The sequence below is a fragment of the Mustela putorius genome, unplaced genomic scaffold (genome assembly GCF_011764305.1).
Source record: "Mustela putorius furo isolate JIRA1106 unplaced genomic scaffold, ASM1176430v1.1 tig00000174_pilon_pilon_pilon, whole genome shotgun sequence".
Taxonomy (NCBI): Eukaryota; Metazoa; Chordata; class Mammalia; order Carnivora; family Mustelidae; genus Mustela; species Mustela putorius.
In genome coordinates, this window is record NW_025421304.1 from 26,721,000 (window position 1) to 26,739,933 (window position 18,934).

Sequence of the window (18,934 nt, forward strand, 5' to 3'; positions counted from 1 at the left end):
GGTGACATTTTTTATCTCTAGGTCCAAATAATTTAGCTCAAAGTCAATGGGGGAAAGGCAAGCTTGTAAGTCTAGCTCTATTTACTATGGGTGTTCGGGCACAAATGGACACTTCCTGGGCTCCATAAAACATGACTCCCTTCTCTCTTACTTTAGAAAAAGCCACTTCCCAGGGGGCTTTCTCTCTATCTGTGAACGGAAATAACAAATGTTTCTTTAGTCTCTGCTCTCCTCTTGGCCCCTTGGCACTGACTTGAGAAGTCTCTGGTGGGGAAGTGGGGTGGAGTATAGGTTGTACAGGTGCCTGATTGGGGAAGGAATTGGATCTCTGCCTTCCTAGCATTAGTTCTGGCTTATAGTAATGTGGTGGAAGCACAGCATTGCCCTTCCAGGCCAGCTGGGACTGAAGCCCTTTGTGAGCAGCCATTGAACCACTCTCCCACGTCCCCACTCTCCACTAGGAGTGAGGGCTTTCCCAGGCTCAGTCTATGCTGTTAAGCATATCCTAGCTCCTGTTTGTTGAAGGCACACTATTTCTGCTTTGTCTCACTTGCACCTCTCAGCAGCACTCCTAGGACAGGTGAAGGCCAGGCTCTGGCCAAGACTCTTGGTGTCTGGAGGTTATTTGCATACAGTCTATCCAGAGTTTTCACTTCTAGGGTGTGGGGGAATGACAGAACAAGGGAGGTCCCAGATGGACCACCAGAGTTCTCACTGGCTAAGTAATAAGCATCGAATTAGGCTAAGTAGTGCAGACCTGGTCTTACCAACCATCCCCAGGAAGTGAATGTTGTGTGTGTATATTGGTGAAGGTGCAAAACTTATGGAAGAACAGGAATACTGAGATCTCTGGCCAGAAGGGAAAGCATGGAGCTGCCAGCATATTTCCCTTACCTGTGGTCCACCTGGGTTAGCTACAGAGCATTTCCCCAACAGGCCTGACTTAGACACAGGCCTTACTTCAAATGTTTGTAATGCCCAGGAAACGATGGAAATGGGATTATTGACAATCTGGTCGCTTAAGTCACGGGGAAAGTTTGGGAGAGCCAGTTCGTTTTTCTTGTTAATAAAAATGAAACTCTTAGCTGCCTTGCCTGCTGCAAAAACCAACAAACAAAAAAACCCAACTTGGAATGTTTTGGAGAGCCCAAGTGGTACAAGTGTAAGAGTAATCATGTCTCCAGCTGAGTCCGACTTGAGCATTTGCGTCTCCAGCCCAAAGGAAAGCTTCGACTGCTCGAAATCAGGTTTGGGCCTGGTAGGGCGCATGAATGTTGGGACAGCAGACACTACGGGTTCCGCCCTGGCTGACTTTAGAGCACCGCTCGGAAGAGTCGAAGGGCCAGAGGTGGGAGGGGTGGCTAGAGGACCAAATGGGAGGAGAGTTCCGGAGCGGAAACAGCGCAGGGGCCCCGGGAGGGGCGGCTGGGCCTGCTTGGGGCCAGGCGGGACTCCCACGGAGGCGGGGCCTGCTTCAAACCACGGCGCAACCTGGGCGGGGCCGGACCAGCTGGGACCTGGCGACAACTAATCCCTGACCCCAGCCTGGCGCCAACCTCGGGTGTTCCAGAGGCTTCCGCTAGACCACAATTCTCAGGGGCTCGCCCTGGCAGCCTCCCTCCCCGGCTTAGCCTCACCTCCCGCTCTGCGGGCCGTGGCTGGTCCTCGGCGCATAGCACACCGGGAACTGTAGTTTTCTCCTGGCACACTTATGCCAGAAACGAACTCCGGGGGACTGCGTTTCCCAGAGTGCAGCGGGGTGGCGAGGGAAGGCAGGGGGGAAGGGACAGTCGGTCGCAGACCGCGCTGGGTTGCCGCCGCCGCCGCTGCCGCCATCGTGCCAGCCCCTCGGGTGAGTGTCGGGGCTAGCGCGCCGGGGCGGGGGCTGGGCCGCTGGAGCCGCGCTCTGGGCCGCTCGGAGCCTCCGCTGCCAGTCTCCGGGCGCTCCCCCCGCCACCGGCGGCCCGAAGCCGCGCGGGGACGGGGCCATGTGTCGCGCGCGGCTCCGCCTCCCGCCGGTCCTCTGAGGCGGCGGCCGGGGGGAACAGAGAGAGACAGCCAGGCGCCTATCCGGCCGTATCGTGTCCATGGCGGGTGCAACGGACTGCGCGGCGGCCGGGCCTTTTTTTCTCTGGTCCAGACCAACCCAGATGGGGCTCTCCGGGCCCCGCCCCGTCTGGCCTAGCCCGGCCTGCCCGAGTCCTACAAGCTCTGCAGGCAGGCTAGCGGGACGACCCCAGCCCCACGTCCTGCCACCCGCCAGCGAAGGATCCGGGGATGGGCAAGCGCCACCCGGCTCGCTCCGGAGTCAGCATTGGGTAAGGGCGCTTTCCTGCCGCAGCCCGGGATTAGGACTCTCACCCGGTTTCCGAGTATAGACGGGCTAGGATGTAGGTGAACTCTTCCCCTGCTTGTCTGTCCGTTGGGAGTGCACAAAACCTAACTCCCACTCTGGAATTGATGCGTGGGTTCCTGCGTGGAGGGCAGGTCAGGGAATCAGGGGGGGGAGGGGGGTTCCACATGGGACTTCACCCCCCGGCAGCCTTGGAGGATCTGGCCTGATGCGATGAGCTGCTTCGGCCTGGTAGGCTCAGACCCCGCCCTTCTACTGGGGACCAGGCCCCAGCTGTGGGTAGGTTGGCCGGCCCATTTAGTGAAGGAGGGGAGAAAAGAAGCCACGGAGGTGAGGTTGGATGTGTGAGCCCCCAATACGTTATTAGACCCCAGGGGTAGCGTAATCCTCACATCTGTCCTTCCCAGAGTCCTCTGCCCTCCTCCCACAGAGGAGAATGATTCCAGGAGAATGGTGGTGACAAGGTGGGTTTTAGTGGAGGAGAAAGTAGAATCCAGTCCCGAGGACCATTGCCAAACGAGAGACTGGATTTGAAGCTACATTGATGGTGTGCACATTTCGGGTGTGGGGCTCAGATTCAGACTCTGTGGGACCCTCCTGAAGCTTGGGTGGGAGAACTAGAGCTGAAAGCTGCAGAAAGTCAGACTCCCCTCACTTGTTCACTTCCTGCTAGCTGGAGTAACCTGTGTACAGGCAGGAGGCTGCTTGAGCCTTGGGAAGTTGCCTTCCGTGATCATTCCAGCTACCCCTGTGAGTCCTGGGAGAAGAGAAATATCTAGCTTTAAAGTATCTGATGGGCTTTATAAAGGCATTTCTGATTGACTGATGATGTATTAAGGGACCAGTCCAGAGAGAACCTTGGGACTTGGGGAAGAAACAGCTTGTGGAGCCTTGATTTCTCTGACCCAGTATAGCTTCTGAGCCATAATTCTTGCAAAGATTAACACAGCAGCTTAAACTCCGCAGGCCTGGTCTCAGCAGCAGGCAGTTCTCCTAGGAAAGTTGGGTTAGGCCCATGAGGCAGAAAGCTGCCACCCCTGGACTTTTTCTTCCTTGAGTATTTCCCCCAGGTGATGTTTTTCTGGTCTTTGGGCTCTGGCCTTTGGAAGTTTTCTTTTTCCTACTTTGTCTAGTCATTCTCCTGGTTAAGGAGGACAGGCAGAGATCTGTCCAGACCTCCTAACCAGCACTTCCCTTCTCTCTGCACTCAAAACCTCCTTGTTCACCTCCTGGCCAGTAAGCACATGGAAGTCGGGTTCATTCAGCAGGCTTGGAAGGGTCTGGTTTGCTAGTGGAGATGGGCAACAAGGAAGGATTGCCCGCAGGACACACATAGGATCCCTGTGATAGAATCTCTTAGTACTGGAAGCAGTTGTTTAAGGATCCTCTCTAGATTGTCAGGATTGGTTCTGTCTAGGACACAGGTTTCAGGTGAGGTAGGCTTATTTCTGTGGATTAGTTTGCATATTTTACAGCCTTAGGTGACTTGATGACAATGGTTTGCTTCAAGGTCAAAAGATACTTTTCCTTCTTGATACTGTTCCTTCACCACTGGCAGCAGCATCAAGAGTAGGAGGAATTCTGGTCTCTCCCTCTCATTCCAACCCTAGAAGTTTTCTATAACTTCTGTGTCTGGGCTTAGCTAGGCATTGGTAGGCATCCTGACCCCCAGAAGTCCTTGACCTTTCTGGAACTTGGCAGGCCATCTGTATCTCAGAGATAAGAGGAGAGTCCTGAGGTTCTTCAGAATCTGTCTGCATCTTCTATTCGGGTAGGCTGACTTGGAAGTGGGGCCTGGCATGGGGGAGTCAAAATGTGGCTGTATAAGCATGGCAGGCTGTGAGGGTGCCTGCGTTCTCTGCTCAAAACTAGGTCCTTTAGTGACATGGAGTGTACTTCTCCTCTTCAAGTCACATCTCACTTTATTCTGCTGTCTTTGCAGTTGGCGGGTTGGGGTGGCATGAGTGGTTTAAGAATGACCAGAATTCTCAAATTACAGAATTGCAAAGCACTTTTATAAAAGAAAGTCTGGGATTCCCTTAGTGGGAATCCCTATTAGTATCTTAATCCCTATTAGTATCTTAATAGGAATTTTTTTTCTTTTCCTTTCTCACCAATGATTAGTATTATTCAGCAACCATTCTTTGGGCCTTTTGTGTGTTAGGCTCTGGGCTGAGGCTGAAGGTAGAAGGAGGAATCTTACCCAGTGCTGGTGCTGGGGAAAGGAGTAATGTTATGTGCTTAGGGCTGAGTTGAAGGGACCTACAGGGGCTCTTGGTCCTGTGCAGAAGAGGGGGCTTTGCATTGATTAGAGCACTGAAGAAGAAAGGTTGTTAGCGAGCCTTTAAAAATCTTTAAAAAAAGAAAAAAGTTGAGCAGGATTTCTAATGGACTTGGGTTGAGTTAAACCTCCTCGTGGAGATTTTTGGTTTTTCAGGTTTTATTAATTTAATTTTTTCCTTTTTTTTTTTAAGATTTTATTTTGTTTTGTTTCAAAGATTTTATTTATTTATTTATTTGTTTGTTTGACAGAGAAAGAGAGAAGAAGCATGGGGAGCCTCAGAGGGAGAGATAGAAACAGGCTCCCTGGTGAACCATGAGAGACTATGGACTCTGAAAAACAATCTGAGGGTTTTGAAGGGGCAGTGGGGGAAACCAGGTGGTGGGTATTGGAGAGGACACGGATTGCATGGAGCACTGGGTATGGTGCAAAAACAGTGAATACTGTTACGCTGAAAATAAATTAAAAAAGAAATGTTAAAAAAAAAAAAAAAGGAGCAGGGAGCCCCATTCAGGACTTGATTCCAGAACCCCGAGGTCACGACCTGAGCCAAAGGCAGATGCTTAACCAACTGAGCCACTGGCATGCCCCTAAAGGAATTTTTATATGTTAAAGTAGACATACAGGATCCTGGGGGTTGGGCTAAGATTGCTTTTTGTGCTCAGAAGAGTATTAATATTAAGTCCTTATATGTTGCTGGTATCTATTATGTGCCAGCTCCCTAAGCCCTGAGACTAGAGAGGGGACTATCCCAGAGGAGGAGAACCTCCCTCTTATGAGGCAGGTATATTTGACGTGCCTGGGAACTTCAGCAGACTGGGGAAATTATGGAATGATTTTTTTCTTAAAGCCTCGCATACTTCATCAGAGCCCCTGGGTCTCACCAGGGCAGAGACTGCTGCCCCCCAGGAGTGATGTCTTTGTGTAGAGACATTGGTTCCATTGGCAGAGGTGGTTTCAGTCCTAGGTGAATGCAAGTTCTCCCTTGGTGTAGCTCTACTTTGATCTGCTGAGCATGCACTCGGGCTTTCTCTCCCGAGAGGTGTAGAACTTGCTGATTTCAGAGGGCAAGAAAAGGCCAAGGCTCCATTCCTCTCTGTCTCCTTTGTTACCTCTGTACTTTTTGCTACTTGACATTGGCTCCCAGCTGTCCTAATCCCGGCAATTTTAGTGGACGTTTTAATGCTGGCTATGCTAGTGACCTTGCATCATCTTGAATTGTTAACATCTTGGAATTTTGGTTTCCTTGTCTAGAAAATGATGATACTCATACTAGCTTTACAGCTGTGAGGCTCAAATGAGAGCACATTTGTGACTGTTTGGCTTACAGAGAAGGCGTTCCATTTAGCACCCAGGGGACTCCATGTGCATCCCTTTATTCCTCTGCTCACCTCAGTCTGGGAGTGTCAGGACAGTGTTCGCCAGGCATGGTCGTAGCAGACCACAAGGATGGTCACATAGGAGCTTCAGGCCCAACTGGAGAGCCAAGTCCATATATACCTGATATGCAGTTTCATACTCTGGGGTTGAGTTCATGGATGGGAGCTGTCTAGGACAGGGGCCCAGAGATCTCTGAGTGATGTGGGAAAGGGAGGCTACTCAGGGACTAAGTACAGAGCAGAAAGACCAGAATGCAAGTCTCAGGTTTCAACTTTTGAGCTACCCAGGGCAGCCCTAAAGCTCTGGATCCCTCCTCTAGGCAGAAAAGAAGGAAAAGCCTCTCAGAGTGCTGGGGGCACCTAGGCCTTGGGTCTGCCCCGGGGAAGCGTTCTGTCACTGCCAGCCATTCAGGCACCAGACCTTGGCTGATTGCTCTCCAGACTTCAGGCAGGAGAGTGATGGATTAGGCAGTTACCAGTCTTCTGTCCGGGCCGCTCTATGATGTGGTATCCGTGTAGGAAGCTGAGGTAACCACCTTTTTTCTAGCTCTTGACCTGGGGCTTCACTTAGGACTTGACTGACTCCTTGTAGCTGGGTCTTGCTCTGTACTCTCAGTTGATTACTCCCAATATCCCCACAATTACTGGTGGGGAGACAGGGTCAGAGGGTGATAGAATGAGGGAGAGGAGCAGTAGGCTAGACCCCAGACGTTGAGGCTGTGGTTGTGTGCCTGCTGTAGAGCCACAGCTGTGCCTCAGGTGACGGGGGGTGGGGTGGGGGGGTGGGGGGGTGTTGGGCCAAGCCCCACTTGCCACACCCTCAGACAAACAGGTGATTGGTGACAAAGGGTTGTTTCCTGATGACTTGAACAGAAGGTCTAGTTGGAGGGAAGTGGGTCACTTGGCCACTTAAATTCAGCAGGGTTTGTCCAGAAATCTCTCCTCCAGAGAAGCAGGGCTGGGCCAGGTACCATGGGAACAGGGCTGCCTAGGTTAGGGAGAAAGATCATAAATGGATACATTAAGTGTGACTATTTCATGCAGTGATAAGTGGTAAGAAAACAAAATGAGATGGTGAAATGAGTAGCTGGGCAATTACTTTAGACTGGTTAGAGAAGGTGTCGGTGAGGAAGTGACATTTGAGCTGACACATATGTGGCAAGGAGCCATATTCTTGAAGATCCAGGGAGAATAGTAATCCAGGTAGAAGGATAGATAGTTGCAAAGCTCTTGGGTGAGAACAGGCTCAGCATGTTCCCAGGAACAGGGAAATACCTGACTGTAGAGGAGGGGAGAGAGCAGGTGGCAGGAGATGAGGTTGGACAGCCAGGAGGGCAGGTCACCCTGGGAGCCTTGAAGGCAGGCTGAATGGTTTAGACTTGTGAGGGAGAATAGAAAAGGAAGTAACTGCGAACATTTGAGGGCCATAGGACCTATGAGGATAACTAACGGCCATGGTTGATGCCGATTTCAGGGATCCCACTAGAAGTTCAGCGTGTCTGCTGGCATTCCCTACAGGCCTTGGTGATGGGTACTCGAAAAAAGACAAGCATGGGTCTTCCTGTGTATCTGTTTGGAGTTTGTGGCATCTTCTTCCCTATCACTTTCCTGCCCCCGTCCCTGCCCCAGGCCTAGCTAGGATAGGATCTATCTCTGATTTGCTGAGATGGTAGAACTGAGCTGTGACTTTGTGGGTTTGGGAAAACTGTGAGATCATCCCCCATGAAACGCCTATTGTTGAGTTTGGTGTGGAAATCTGGCCCGTGCCTTTGTTTAGAGGCAGAAGCCCTGGTTCAGTCCTATCTTGCCCCTCTCTGAGAAAGTCAAGGTAGAGGTCAGGGCTTCAGCCTTATTTGCCCAGGAGCACTTCTCTCACCTGTGTGTTTGCTCATTTTATATCTCTGCCTATTGTCTCTGGGGGGGGGCTTGTCTCCGGAGTCAGCCAGACCTGGTTCCATCTAGTTCCACCATCCATTAGGCTCATGTCCTTGAGTGAGTTAGCTAACTTTTTCTAAGCTTCATTTTGTTTAAGTGTAATGTGGGAGTTGAGTCACAGGGTATTAGGAGCAAATGTTCGTAAAGCTCTTAGCACATTTCTGTGTCTGGTACACATTAGGGAAAATGACATGTTATCAGCTGGACACTGCTATTTAAGTTTTGTCACTGGGAAAGACCCAAAATTTGAGGATAAAAATTAAAATTTTCCGTTGTCTAATGGGCTCTTCTGGGCAAGAGGTTTTAACCTGGGGTCTATGGCTGAACCTCAGGAAGTGTGAACAACTTGAAATTATTCACAAGGCTGGGTCATCTCTACCACTGTGCAAATTTATTGGGAGAGGGCCACAGTTTTTGAGACATTCTTAGAGGGTCTTTGCACCCACAGAGACCTAAAGGTCAGTGAAGGCTGATGCTCAGTGGGCGAGAGGTCATCAAGGTCATTTCTGCTCCTCGAGGAGCCTGGCCTCAGTCAGCCTGCGGACTGTTGGGGTGAAGCAGGAGATGGCGTGGTCAGCGGCCCTCTTGGAAGAACTGTAGGAGAAGCCGTCATGAAGGTCAGTCCCCGATCTGATGTGAGGCTGCTCTAAGCCTTGGCATTTTTCTTTTCAGACTGTTCTTTCTGCAGTATATGTATTAGAAGCAAGATCAGGGCTTGCTGGCCATCCTGGAGAGCATCGTCCTAGCCTGACCCAGACCCCTCCCTGTGTTGCATGGGGATAGATGGGGGGCGCATTGCTCCCTACTTCTTTTTCTGGATGCAAGAATGCTGCCTCCTAGCCATGAGTTGAAAGCTTGTGGGAAATTTGGAGTCAGAAACTAAATCCTATAGTTTGCTGAGCCACTTCCTGTGCTGGTGTGGCAACACCACCACTGGAACCCTCTTAGCCCAGAGCTACAGTGTTTCGGCAGAGGAATGGGCCCTGGCTGTGTTGATAACAGTTTTGCACATGGGGTTGGGGTCAACATTTAGTCTGGGAGGGAGGACCCAAACAGATGGAGTCTGAACAGTGAATTGAAGGAAGAGCAGGAACTAATCAGGCAGATGTGGGGTGGGAGGACATCCCAGCGGGAGGATGCATGGGGTAGGGGTGGGGCAAAAACCAGTGAGCAAGTGCACAGTGAGGTCTGGTCATTTGTGTGTGGAGCTGGATGAAGGTAGGAGGGAATGGTAGGGACATAGGGACGGGTGTGGAAGACCACCTGTGTAGGAGCTTCAGGGTCTAATCCAGAAGTGAGGCTGTTATAGAAAAGGGACATGGACAGCTTTGTTGTTTAGAGCTTGGGGACAAAGTTAGCAGGAAGAAAGCCCTGGCTTTAACCAGGGGACCCAGTATCAGTTGGGCTTGGGGCAAGACAGATTGCTAAACCTCAGTTTTCCTATCTGTAAAGTGGGAGGACTGTGGGATCTGACCACATGGCTGTCATGATTACTACAAGGAAATAAACACAACAGGGTCAAACAGGCCAACAGGTTGGTATTGATTTCAGGGGCCCTACTTGGAAAAGTCCTTAAACCATATGGTTTTGAAGGTTCCTTTTCACACTTTCTAGGAGCCCTGAGCAGTCTCATTCCTTAGAAGAGCTCACTTTGCCCTGTTCTGCCCCACCAGACCAGAGTGCCCTCCTGTCCCTTTAGTCCTCCACCCTCTTCACTCCACCACTACTTCTGCCAAGTAGTTTTAGTATTGACAAGTTATCACACCTTAAGAACAATATTGAAAAAGAAATAAACACCCCCGCATTTCCTCTGCATCACTCTTCTACCACATGGCACCACTTTTCTTGTCTTTGGATCTGCTTTTATGTAGCCTTTTTTCCTGCCACACTTCATCTCCAGATTCCTGGTTTCCTGCCCTTCCCTCTTTTCATATGCCCAGACACTTGCTTATGCTTTTTCTTTCAGTCAGCCGTGTACTCTTTCTCCAAGACCTCTCTTGAGGGCTGCCCCATCTTGGTGAGTGAGCAATGGCCCTCATCCATTCCTCCAGCTTTCCTTTTGCCCCAGAGCTCTTCGGGACTGAGTAAGATAAGACATCATGGGGTAAGATATTGTAGTGCTGGGCTGCAGTGAGTGAACCAAACATAGTGAATACTAGGGTAGAAGGGCTAGAGGTTTGAGATGCGGCAGAGAGATTGGGGGGTGGGTATAGCCACAGTCTCACCCCTTGGAAATGTGACCAAGACAGCAGCTGAGACTAGCTGTTGATCCTATGCTTTTCCCACTTGTTGATTTGTTTCTTGGCAGAGGATATACTGGGACACACCTTGTGTTCCTGTGTAGCAGGCGTGGCTGGGTCCAGGCTTTCTCTTCTACTTGTTTTAGACTTTCCTGGACATTTCTTAGTTATCCCAGCACTGAGCTCCTATTTTTAGTGCCACCACCTCCTATGGGACCTAAAATAAAGTTGGCTCATCTTCCTGGCCCCTCATTGGCTGGAGTTTTGGTCATAGGATAGGAGATTGGCTAGATTGGGAATAAGCCACTGCCCCCGTACACTATCCATCCCAGCTGGCTCCTCTGGCATTGGGTGAGGTCATAGGGACTGGAGCGAACTAGCAGGTTCCCTTAGTGAGGCTTTGCAACCACTGGCAACATCAGGGCTCCATCCCCTTACAGTGGAGGAAGGTGAGGCCCTTCTTATGGCAGTTACTTGGATCAGATTCCACCACAATTAATCGTAGTCTGGTAGGGTCGAACCCAGCTCCTTACCTCTTTGGTTTAGAGTCCTGTTACCAGGAGATAGGGAGATAGTCCCAACTACATAACAATGGACAAGTCTGGTGTCATGGGATTCTTCAGTGAGATGTGGCCTTCCTATGCCAGGCTAACAAAGCCAGAGTGCCTCTCATCTGGGGCTCAAGTTTGCCATCTAGCACCCTCAGAGCTGTGATGTTTGTAGCTATGAGGGGGTTTCAGGGGGTCTCCTTTCCTCCTTTAGAGACCAGAGGGGGCAGCCCCTTCCAGCAGAGACAGTGCTGGGATGAGGAGTATGAAGAAATGACATGTTTCCTTCCATAGCCTCCATTTCCGCTCCCAACAACCCTCAGTATTACTCTCTGATCTTTTGAACTCATAGCTGCAGCTCTGAAGTGGGTAGGGGTAACTCTCTGTTCATGAATATATGGAAAGATTTTTCCAATGCTCGAAGAAGCAGACTGCTCCCAAGACTAAAATGGAGGGTCACTTGCTGTTTTGTTGCAAGTGGGGCATTGAGGAGCCGTCTTCGCCTCTTTCACTGGGTCTTCCTCCACCTGCCAGTACAGCCCTGGGGTGGTGTTGATGGGACTGAGGACTGCAATAGAAGACACTCCACACAGAGACATCTAGTTTCTGACCTGCAAAGTGGGAAGAATGACAGTAACTCTGGCCTTGAAGGTTGCTGAGAAGATCAAATGAAAAGATGTGGGAGAGCGATGTGGTTAGCTCCTACTTAAAAGCCACCCGCCTCCCGGCCCCACTCCCCCACCCCCGCCATTAGGCATTGAAGGGCTTACTCTGACTTGTCTTTGTCTTGGCTCCACCCTCAGCTCCCATCCTATATGCTTCATATCCCCGTCACCTCTTTGTTTCATCATCCAGAGCTCCTCAGAGGAGGGGCTGAGTGTGGTCCACCTCTGGGCTCCCTGCGCTGGTCTGTATTGGGAGGGGTCTCCTGCCAGTTCGCCAGGGCTTGTCTGTTTCTTGGGAATACAGACCTCAGCAAAGGACTTTCTGCTCAAGGAGGGCAAGAGAGGTGGGGGTCAGTGAGGAAATAGCAACTGGCTACCTCCCGCTCCCTTGGTACCAACACTTCCCTCTCTGTCTCGCTGGTCTTGCAGGTCTCAACGAGGCCGGGTGACGCTCCAGAATGGGAGACAAGCCAATTTGGGAGCAGATTGGATCCAGCTTCATTCAACATTACTACCAGTTATTTGATAACGACAGAACCCAACTAGGCGCAATTTATGTAAGTCTTCAGCTCTAGGGCCTGAATGGGACTCCACGGGATCAATTCAGATATTGGGCTAGCCTGTCCAGTTCACACATTCTAGCAGCCCTCACTGGATTCGGCTATACCTTTCTATTTGAGTTTCTGTCCATGGGATAGGGGGCCTGAGGCCTAGCCCAACCACCCGCTCTGCACATTCCTTTCAGTCATCTTCCATAAGAGTAGGGGTCCAAGTATCCTTGGCAGGGTGTTCAGGGCTTGCCATTCCGTGGTCCTGGGAATGCCTCTGGTTCCAGATTGGACAGCAGCAGGCAGATGCGAGGACTCATGATGCTCTCTGGAGGTGGCAACTATGGGCATCATAAGTGCAGAGCTGTCTCCTGGAGGCCCTAAGTCTAGTTTCCTGTAATCATGGTAAACAAATGAGGTTACCCTGGGGAGGCCGGTGTGTCTTTTTGTTTTTTTGTTTTTTTTAAGATTTTATTTATTTATTTCAGAGAGATGTCGCAAGTGGGTGTGGGGAGCAGTAGAGGGAGAGGAAGAAGCAGACTTCTCACTGATCAGGGAGCCTGACTCAGAGCTCGATCCTAGGACCCCAAAATTGCGACCTGAGCTGAAGGCAGACACTTAACTGACTGAGCTACCTAGGGGGCTGAGGGAGGTTCATGTGTCTTTCAAGAAGCCCTTCTAGGCAGGCATTGTTTGGTACTATTTTAATGATGTTCGTATACACCAAGCACTACTTGTATCTGACCTGTCCAAGACTCAGTCACAGAAGTTGATGGATTGGGCCATGCCTAGCAGGTCTGCGCAGAATGGAAGTGATAGGAGTCATCTAGCATAGCCTCAGAGCCTGACTGTGAGTAAAGCACTCCTTTATCTCTAGAAAGTCAGGGTCAACTGTGAAGAAAAAAAAGGATTTTACCAGTGGAAGGTCAAATTCAGCACCTTAAATTATTTGGTTGTCATCGTAGATAGAGAATTTTAAAAACTTGAATTGACCTGACCCTGGGATCCTGACATTTCTGCCTCAGTGCCTCTCAAAATCAATTAAAGCAGTCCTGACCCAGAGAAGAGAGTCAGCAAGGTCCTAAAGGAGTGCTTTATCTTTGTTCTTTCCTTTTTTTTTTTAAAAGATTTTATTTATTTATTTGACAGAGAGATAGAGTACAAGCCGGGGAAGTAGTAGGCAGAGGGAGAGGGAGAAGCAGGCTCCCTGCTGAGGAGGGAGCCCAATGCTGGGCTTGATCTGAGGACTCTCAGGTCATGACCTGAACTGAAGGCACATGCTTAACTGAGTGAGCCACCTAGGCACCCTTATCTGTGTCATTTCATATAATCCTCAGCACACGTCCCCTTTAAAGATTAGGAAATGGGTGCCTGGGTAACTCATTCAGTTAAGTGTCTGCCTTTGGCTTGGGTCCTGATCTTGGGGTCCTGGGATTGAGCCCCGCATTGGTCTCCCTGCTCAATGGGGAATCTGCTTCTCCCTTTCCTTGTACCCCTCCCCGTAGTTCCACTTGTGTGCTCTCTCTGTCTCTCTCTTTCAAATAAATAAAATCTTTAAAAATATATAAATAAATAAAATCTTTAAAAATATATAAATAGCCTAGGTGGCTCAGTTATTAAGAGTCTGCCTTCGGCTCGGGTCATGATCCCAGGGTCCTGGATTCGAGCCCCACATTGGGCTCCCTCCTCAGTGGGAAGCCTGCTTCTCCTGCTCCCACTCTCCCTGCTTGTGTTCCTCTCTTGCTGTGTCTCTCTGACAAAAGAATAAAATCTTTTAAAAAAAATTTTATAGGGCGCCTGGGTGGCTCAGTGGGTTAAGCCGCTGCCTTCGGCTCAGGTCATGATCCCAGGATCCTGGGATCGAGTCCCGCATGGGGCTCTCTGCTGAGCAGAGAGCCTGCTTTCCCCTCTCTCTCTCTCTCTCTCTCTCTCTGCCTGCCTCTCTGCCTACTTGTGATTTCTCTCTGTCAAATAAATAAAATATTAAAAAAAATTATATATATATATGTATGTATATATATATATATATAAAAAATCAGGAAACAGACTCAGAAAAATAAGTGGCTTGCCAAATGTTATAGCTGGTAAGTGGCAGAGGCACTTTTGAGTTCTGCCCCTGAAAGCTGTGGCAGGGGAGATCTGGAGGGAAGGGGAGAAAGCTAATGGATTGCATGTTGATGGAAGGGAGGGTCCCAGGCTAGGCCTTGGGAGGCCTTGTCAGCTTTCATTCTTCCCTGATCCTATGGATGTCCCCATGGGAATGGCCTCACTAGAACTTAGCCTAAGGTCTAGAGATGGTGATGAATATAGGTTGTTTTCCTTATTTCTTGTGGGCTTTCTGGTGCTGACTGACCACACAGCAGGATGATTTTTGCCAGCCTGGGGCTCAGGCATATCAGAGGCCATATAACTTCTTGAATAAAAACTGGTAACGAGCTTACTAAATACATTTATATTTTCTTAGTGTTTCAGAGCCTGGGCTCTGGGAAGATAGGGAATAATTAAAGAGATTGTTAATAGTGTAAAGTATGGAAGCTACCTTCAGTTCTTTTCTTCACCAATAAGGAAACTGAGGCTTGGACTCATTTTTTCCCAAACAAGGCCCTAACCCTATGTTTTCTGGGTTTCAGATTGACGCATCATGCCTTACGTGGGAAGGACAGCAGTTCCAGGGGAAAGCTGCTATTGTGGAGAAGCTGTCTGTAAGTAAGGGCCAGGGCCGTGCTATAAGCGGCTGCTTCCCTGCCCTGCTGGCTGCAGCATGCCGCACACTCTTTCTTTTACAGAGCCTTCCGTTCCAGAAAATCCAGCACAGTATCACGGCACAGGACCATCAGCCCACGCCAGATAGCTGCATCATCAGTATGGTTGTGGGCCAGCTCAAGGTAAGTAGTGCTGCCTCGTAATACTGGTGGTAGGGAGGAGTGGGCAGCAGAGAAGAGCCCTGCACCCCAACCTTCTCTGTGGTGTGACCTGCTTTTCAAGGGACACCCAAAGCATCTAGAGCTGTGTAATTCAGTACAATAACAACCACTAGTCACATTTTTAAATTACATTTTAATTTTAATTTTTTTTTTTTTTAAGATTTTATTTATTCGTTTGAGAGAGATACAGAGACAGAGAGAGAGGAGAGTATAAGCAGGGGGAGAGGCAGAGGGAGAGGGAGAAGCAGACTCCCCGCCGAGCAGGGAGGCCGGTGTGGGCCTTGATCCGAGGACTCTGGGATCATGACCTGAGCCAAAGGCAGATGCTTAATCATCTGAGCCACCCAGGCGCCCCTTAATGGTAGTTTTAAAATTATATTAATTAAGGGGCACCTGGGTGGCTCAGTGGGTTAAGCTGCTGCCTTCAGCTCAGGTCATGATCTCAGGGAGCCTGCTTCCCTCTCTCTTTCTGCCTGCCTCTCTGCCTACTTGTGATTTCTCTCTGTCAAATAAATAAATAAAATCTTTAAAAAAAAATTATATTAATTAAAATGAAATAAAGTTACAATGCAGTTTCTCACTTGAACTATCCATGTTTTAAGTGCTCATAGCCCTTATGGCGGCCTGTTGGACAGTGCAGACATAAATTTTTTTTTTAAGATTTTACTTATTTATTTGAGAGAGAGTATGAGAGGGGAGGAAGTCAGAGGGAGAAGCAGACTCCCCACGGAGCTGGGAGTCCGATGCAGGGCTCGATCCTGGGACTCTGGGATCGTGACCTGAGCTAAAGGCAGTCACTTAACTAACTGAGCCACCCAGGTGCCCCCAGTTTTTTTTTCTTTTTTTTTTTTAAGATTTACTTATTTGAGAGAGAATGTGTATGAGTGGGGGGAGGGGCAGAGGAAGGGAGAAAGAGAGAGTAAGAGGGAAGATACTGAGAACACTCCCCACTGAGTGCAAAACCTGACACGGGGCTTGATCTCACGACTCTCACGACCCATGAGATCACGACCTGAGCAGAAATCATGAGTCAGGTGCTTAACCAACTGAGCCTCCCAGACTGTTTGTGTTGTTACAGAAAGTACTATTGGAGAGAATTGGTCTAGAGCCTTTTCGGAAAAGGGACAAAAGATGTAGGAGCAGGGTCGAGCTGTGGTGTCAAGCTGTTGGGCTTCTATACTGCCCTGAAATGTAGGTAGGCTTTCTGCTGGCAGCGGGCCCTTCAGGGGCCAGCTGGGTGCTGAGTCGCAGTCACTGTTTGAGTCCATACTCCCACTCCCTGAGCTGGTCGCTGGCTCTCTTCCACCTGCTGAGCAAAGCAGATTCCCAGAACTCCTGCTCCTCTTTGCACTCTTCCTTCCTTCTTCTTAAGACCTGTCCTCTTCAAAGCCTTAAGCTCCTTGGTTCCCCCTTGACCAGGTCTCAGTCTCCTGGACCTGTGTCACCATGGGGCTCTGAAGGCCTGTATGCCTTCTCCCTATGTTAGATGGGGCCTCCTGAGTTGAATACAAGGACACAGAGAGGAGGCCTCTAGGCCTCTGCCATGGACCCAGAGGGACCTGCCTTCTGGCCTGGACTTTCCTGTCAGTTTTTACTGCCTGCCCAACGTGCCCTGTCCAGAGTTTGTGCTCAAATAGGCCCTTTTGAGTGAAATAGTCTCTCCGGGGGGGGGGGGCTCAGTGCCTACTTTCTAGGCTAGGGTCAGTAATCATTGCCCATTCCTACCTGGCTTCAGGTTAATTCTGGTGTTTTTGTCCAACTCAGAATCCCCAAAAGACTGATTTGCCTTCTTGCTCATGATAACTCTCAGAAAACCCAACGATGTTAGATACTGAGCTGGGTGAGTGGGCTCCTACCCTAACTAGGCTTCATCCCGGTCATCTGCAGTTTGGCTGAAGGTGTTTTGCCTTTCTTTTCTCGTTGCAAATGTTATATATGACGTGACAGGAAACTGCCTGGTGGCATTGCTTCATTTTTGCCCTGTAGAGGTGTGATTATAGTGTGAACTCACTTTTGAGCCTTTTCTCAGTCACCTGATCACAGTCAGCAGTAGGAGTAGTTTCTCCTAATTGGACTACCTGGCATGGTAATCAGACAAACACTAAGATTGTTTGTTTTTTTTAGGTACTCTAAGGTCCGTGGTGAGCAGTGCAGAAGTCTCTCAAGTTGATCACTATGCCTAGAGATAGGAGCTCCGAGCTCTGTTGTAGTAGCTCAACAGTGACTTACTTGGTGGTTCAGGTGCATGCAGCAGCGTGAGCTGCCATCTGTGCCCCCCTGTGTGCCCAGTATATTATATCAGTTCATGTTCACAAGTATCCTGGGACTATATTGGAAGTTAAGTCCAAGACAGTAGGGTCTGATCCCAAAGTCGGCATTGTTTGTCCTGTTCCCCTACCCTTGAACCACCTTCCTGTTCTTAGGCTCACTAACTGAAGCATTTTCTTTCTCCTTACAGGCTGATGAAGACCCCATCATGGGGTTCCACCAGATGTTCCTCTTAAAGAACATCAACGATGCTTGGGTTTGCACCAATGACATGTTCAGGCTTGCCCTGCACAACTTCGGCTGACCTCCTCCCAGCCAGGCACTCATGCTGTTTCCTCCTCCCTCCTCTTCCTGATACTATTCACACTCCTCCAGATGCTCCAAATATCATACACAAAGAGCAGGGCCGCGGTGGGAGCGGGTGCAGTGCGCTGCTGCTACCGAGGTATTGTGCATGATGTTTGGATGCTAGACTAGTTGCATCTGACAGGAGAAGTTTGTGTTGTACCAGCGCATGCCTTGGAAAGACTTAAGTAATGCAAAAGGTTGTCTTTTTTTTTTTTATTTTTTTTTTTAATCTACTGACAAGTTGCTCTAGTAACCCAAAGAAGTGAAGGAGAAAGCAGCTGCCTCACCGCCCGATATTGATTTGTTCGGATGTTTCAATGCCTCATGATACAATAAAACCACAAAATTTTCTTAACAGTTTAAATTGTTTTAATTAGTGTAATAGTTGGCTGGGCATCAGTAATCACCTTGCCCCATTGGCTCTCTCGTGTCTCATCTTCCCACCTTTCCCCCAACTCAGCAATACCTGTGGCAAAGAGAAAACTGCTGAAGTGGCATTCCCAGTTAGCTTCTCTCAGAAGCCCTGTAGGGCATAATATTCCCCACCTCAGCTCCACTGGGCTTGGAAAACTGAGCTGCAGACAGCTCAGGTCCAGCCCAAAGCTTCCTCTGCCCCAGAGCCTTTGCAGTCAGTTCTGACGACTCCTACATTGCGTAGGATCGGGCCTCTGGTAATAGAAATGATCTAGAATCCCCCTGAAAGTGACTCATCAGGTTCAGGTGCTCTGGACTGAGGCCTCAGCAAAACTACCCTATGGTTTTGAGGGAGAGGGTCCTGTTTTACCCCCCAGAATGGTCAGGATCACATCCAGGGTGCCCCATAAACCCTAAGCCAAGCAGAGGGCAGCTCAAATTTTGTACCACCTGCTTTGGATGTCATTGCCCAGAAGGAGTGCCCAGAACACCCAGCCTCCATTGTCCACAGAGCAAGGCCCAGTTGGGTTGGAGTATAGACTTAAGAGTTAGGAAAGTCTGAGTTTGAGGGATTTGTGCTCTGGGATTTCTCACCCCTCAGACCTCTCTAAGGCATCTCTAGGCCTCCTGCTTCCTCCCTCACCATACACACACCTTCACATTGTCTTCAAGTCCCAGGAAATCTTAACTATTGGGGCAGTTTCTGCTTTTCAATTTGGGGAACAGAGGCCTTGCCCATTGCAGAACTAGCCCTTGAGCCCTGAGACCTCTGGTGATATAAGCCTGGGTGGCAAGATAGCAATCAAGCTAGAACCAACCCAGGTCTTGGGCTGGTGCCCTCTTAGGGGTTTCAGGATTGGTGAGGGCGCCACAGTTAGGCAGACCACAAATTGAGGAGATTTCAGTGGGACTGATTTAGGATGCTGTGTGTTTGGGGAGTGGGGTTTGGGACAGAGTAGATGCCTGGTGCCTCTTAAACCACCTTGTATTCTGCAATACAGCTTCTTCCATGTACCTGTGCCTGAAATTTC

At 49.6% G+C, this 18,934-nt stretch overlaps 1 protein-coding gene across 3 annotated transcripts; it reads left to right on the forward strand.

Annotated features, from left to right (window-relative positions):
• The first annotated feature begins 1,715 nt into the window (after window positions 1-1,715).
• Window positions 1,716-17,846, forward strand: NUTF2 (nuclear transport factor 2). 3 transcript variants are annotated; one of them, XM_004744465.3, is made up of 6 exons: window positions 1,748-1,852; window positions 8,397-8,565; window positions 11,831-11,958; window positions 14,580-14,651; window positions 14,736-14,834; window positions 17,332-17,846. In XM_004744465.3, exons 3-6 carry the CDS (start codon window positions 11,860-11,862, stop codon window positions 17,443-17,445), a joined length of 384 nt encoding a protein of 127 aa, XP_004744522.1. In that variant the 5' UTR covers window positions 1,748-1,852; window positions 8,397-8,565; window positions 11,831-11,859; the 3' UTR covers window positions 17,446-17,846. The 3 variants fall into 3 exon arrangements, with proteins under 3 accessions (XP_004744520.1, XP_004744522.1, XP_004744523.1); XM_004744463.3 differs by lacking the exon at window positions 8,397-8,565 and having other exon boundaries at window positions 1,716-1,852; XM_004744466.3 differs by lacking the exons at window positions 1,748-1,852; window positions 8,397-8,565 and adding an exon at window positions 2,065-2,318.
• The last annotated feature ends 1,088 nt before the right edge of the window (window positions 17,847-18,934 follow it).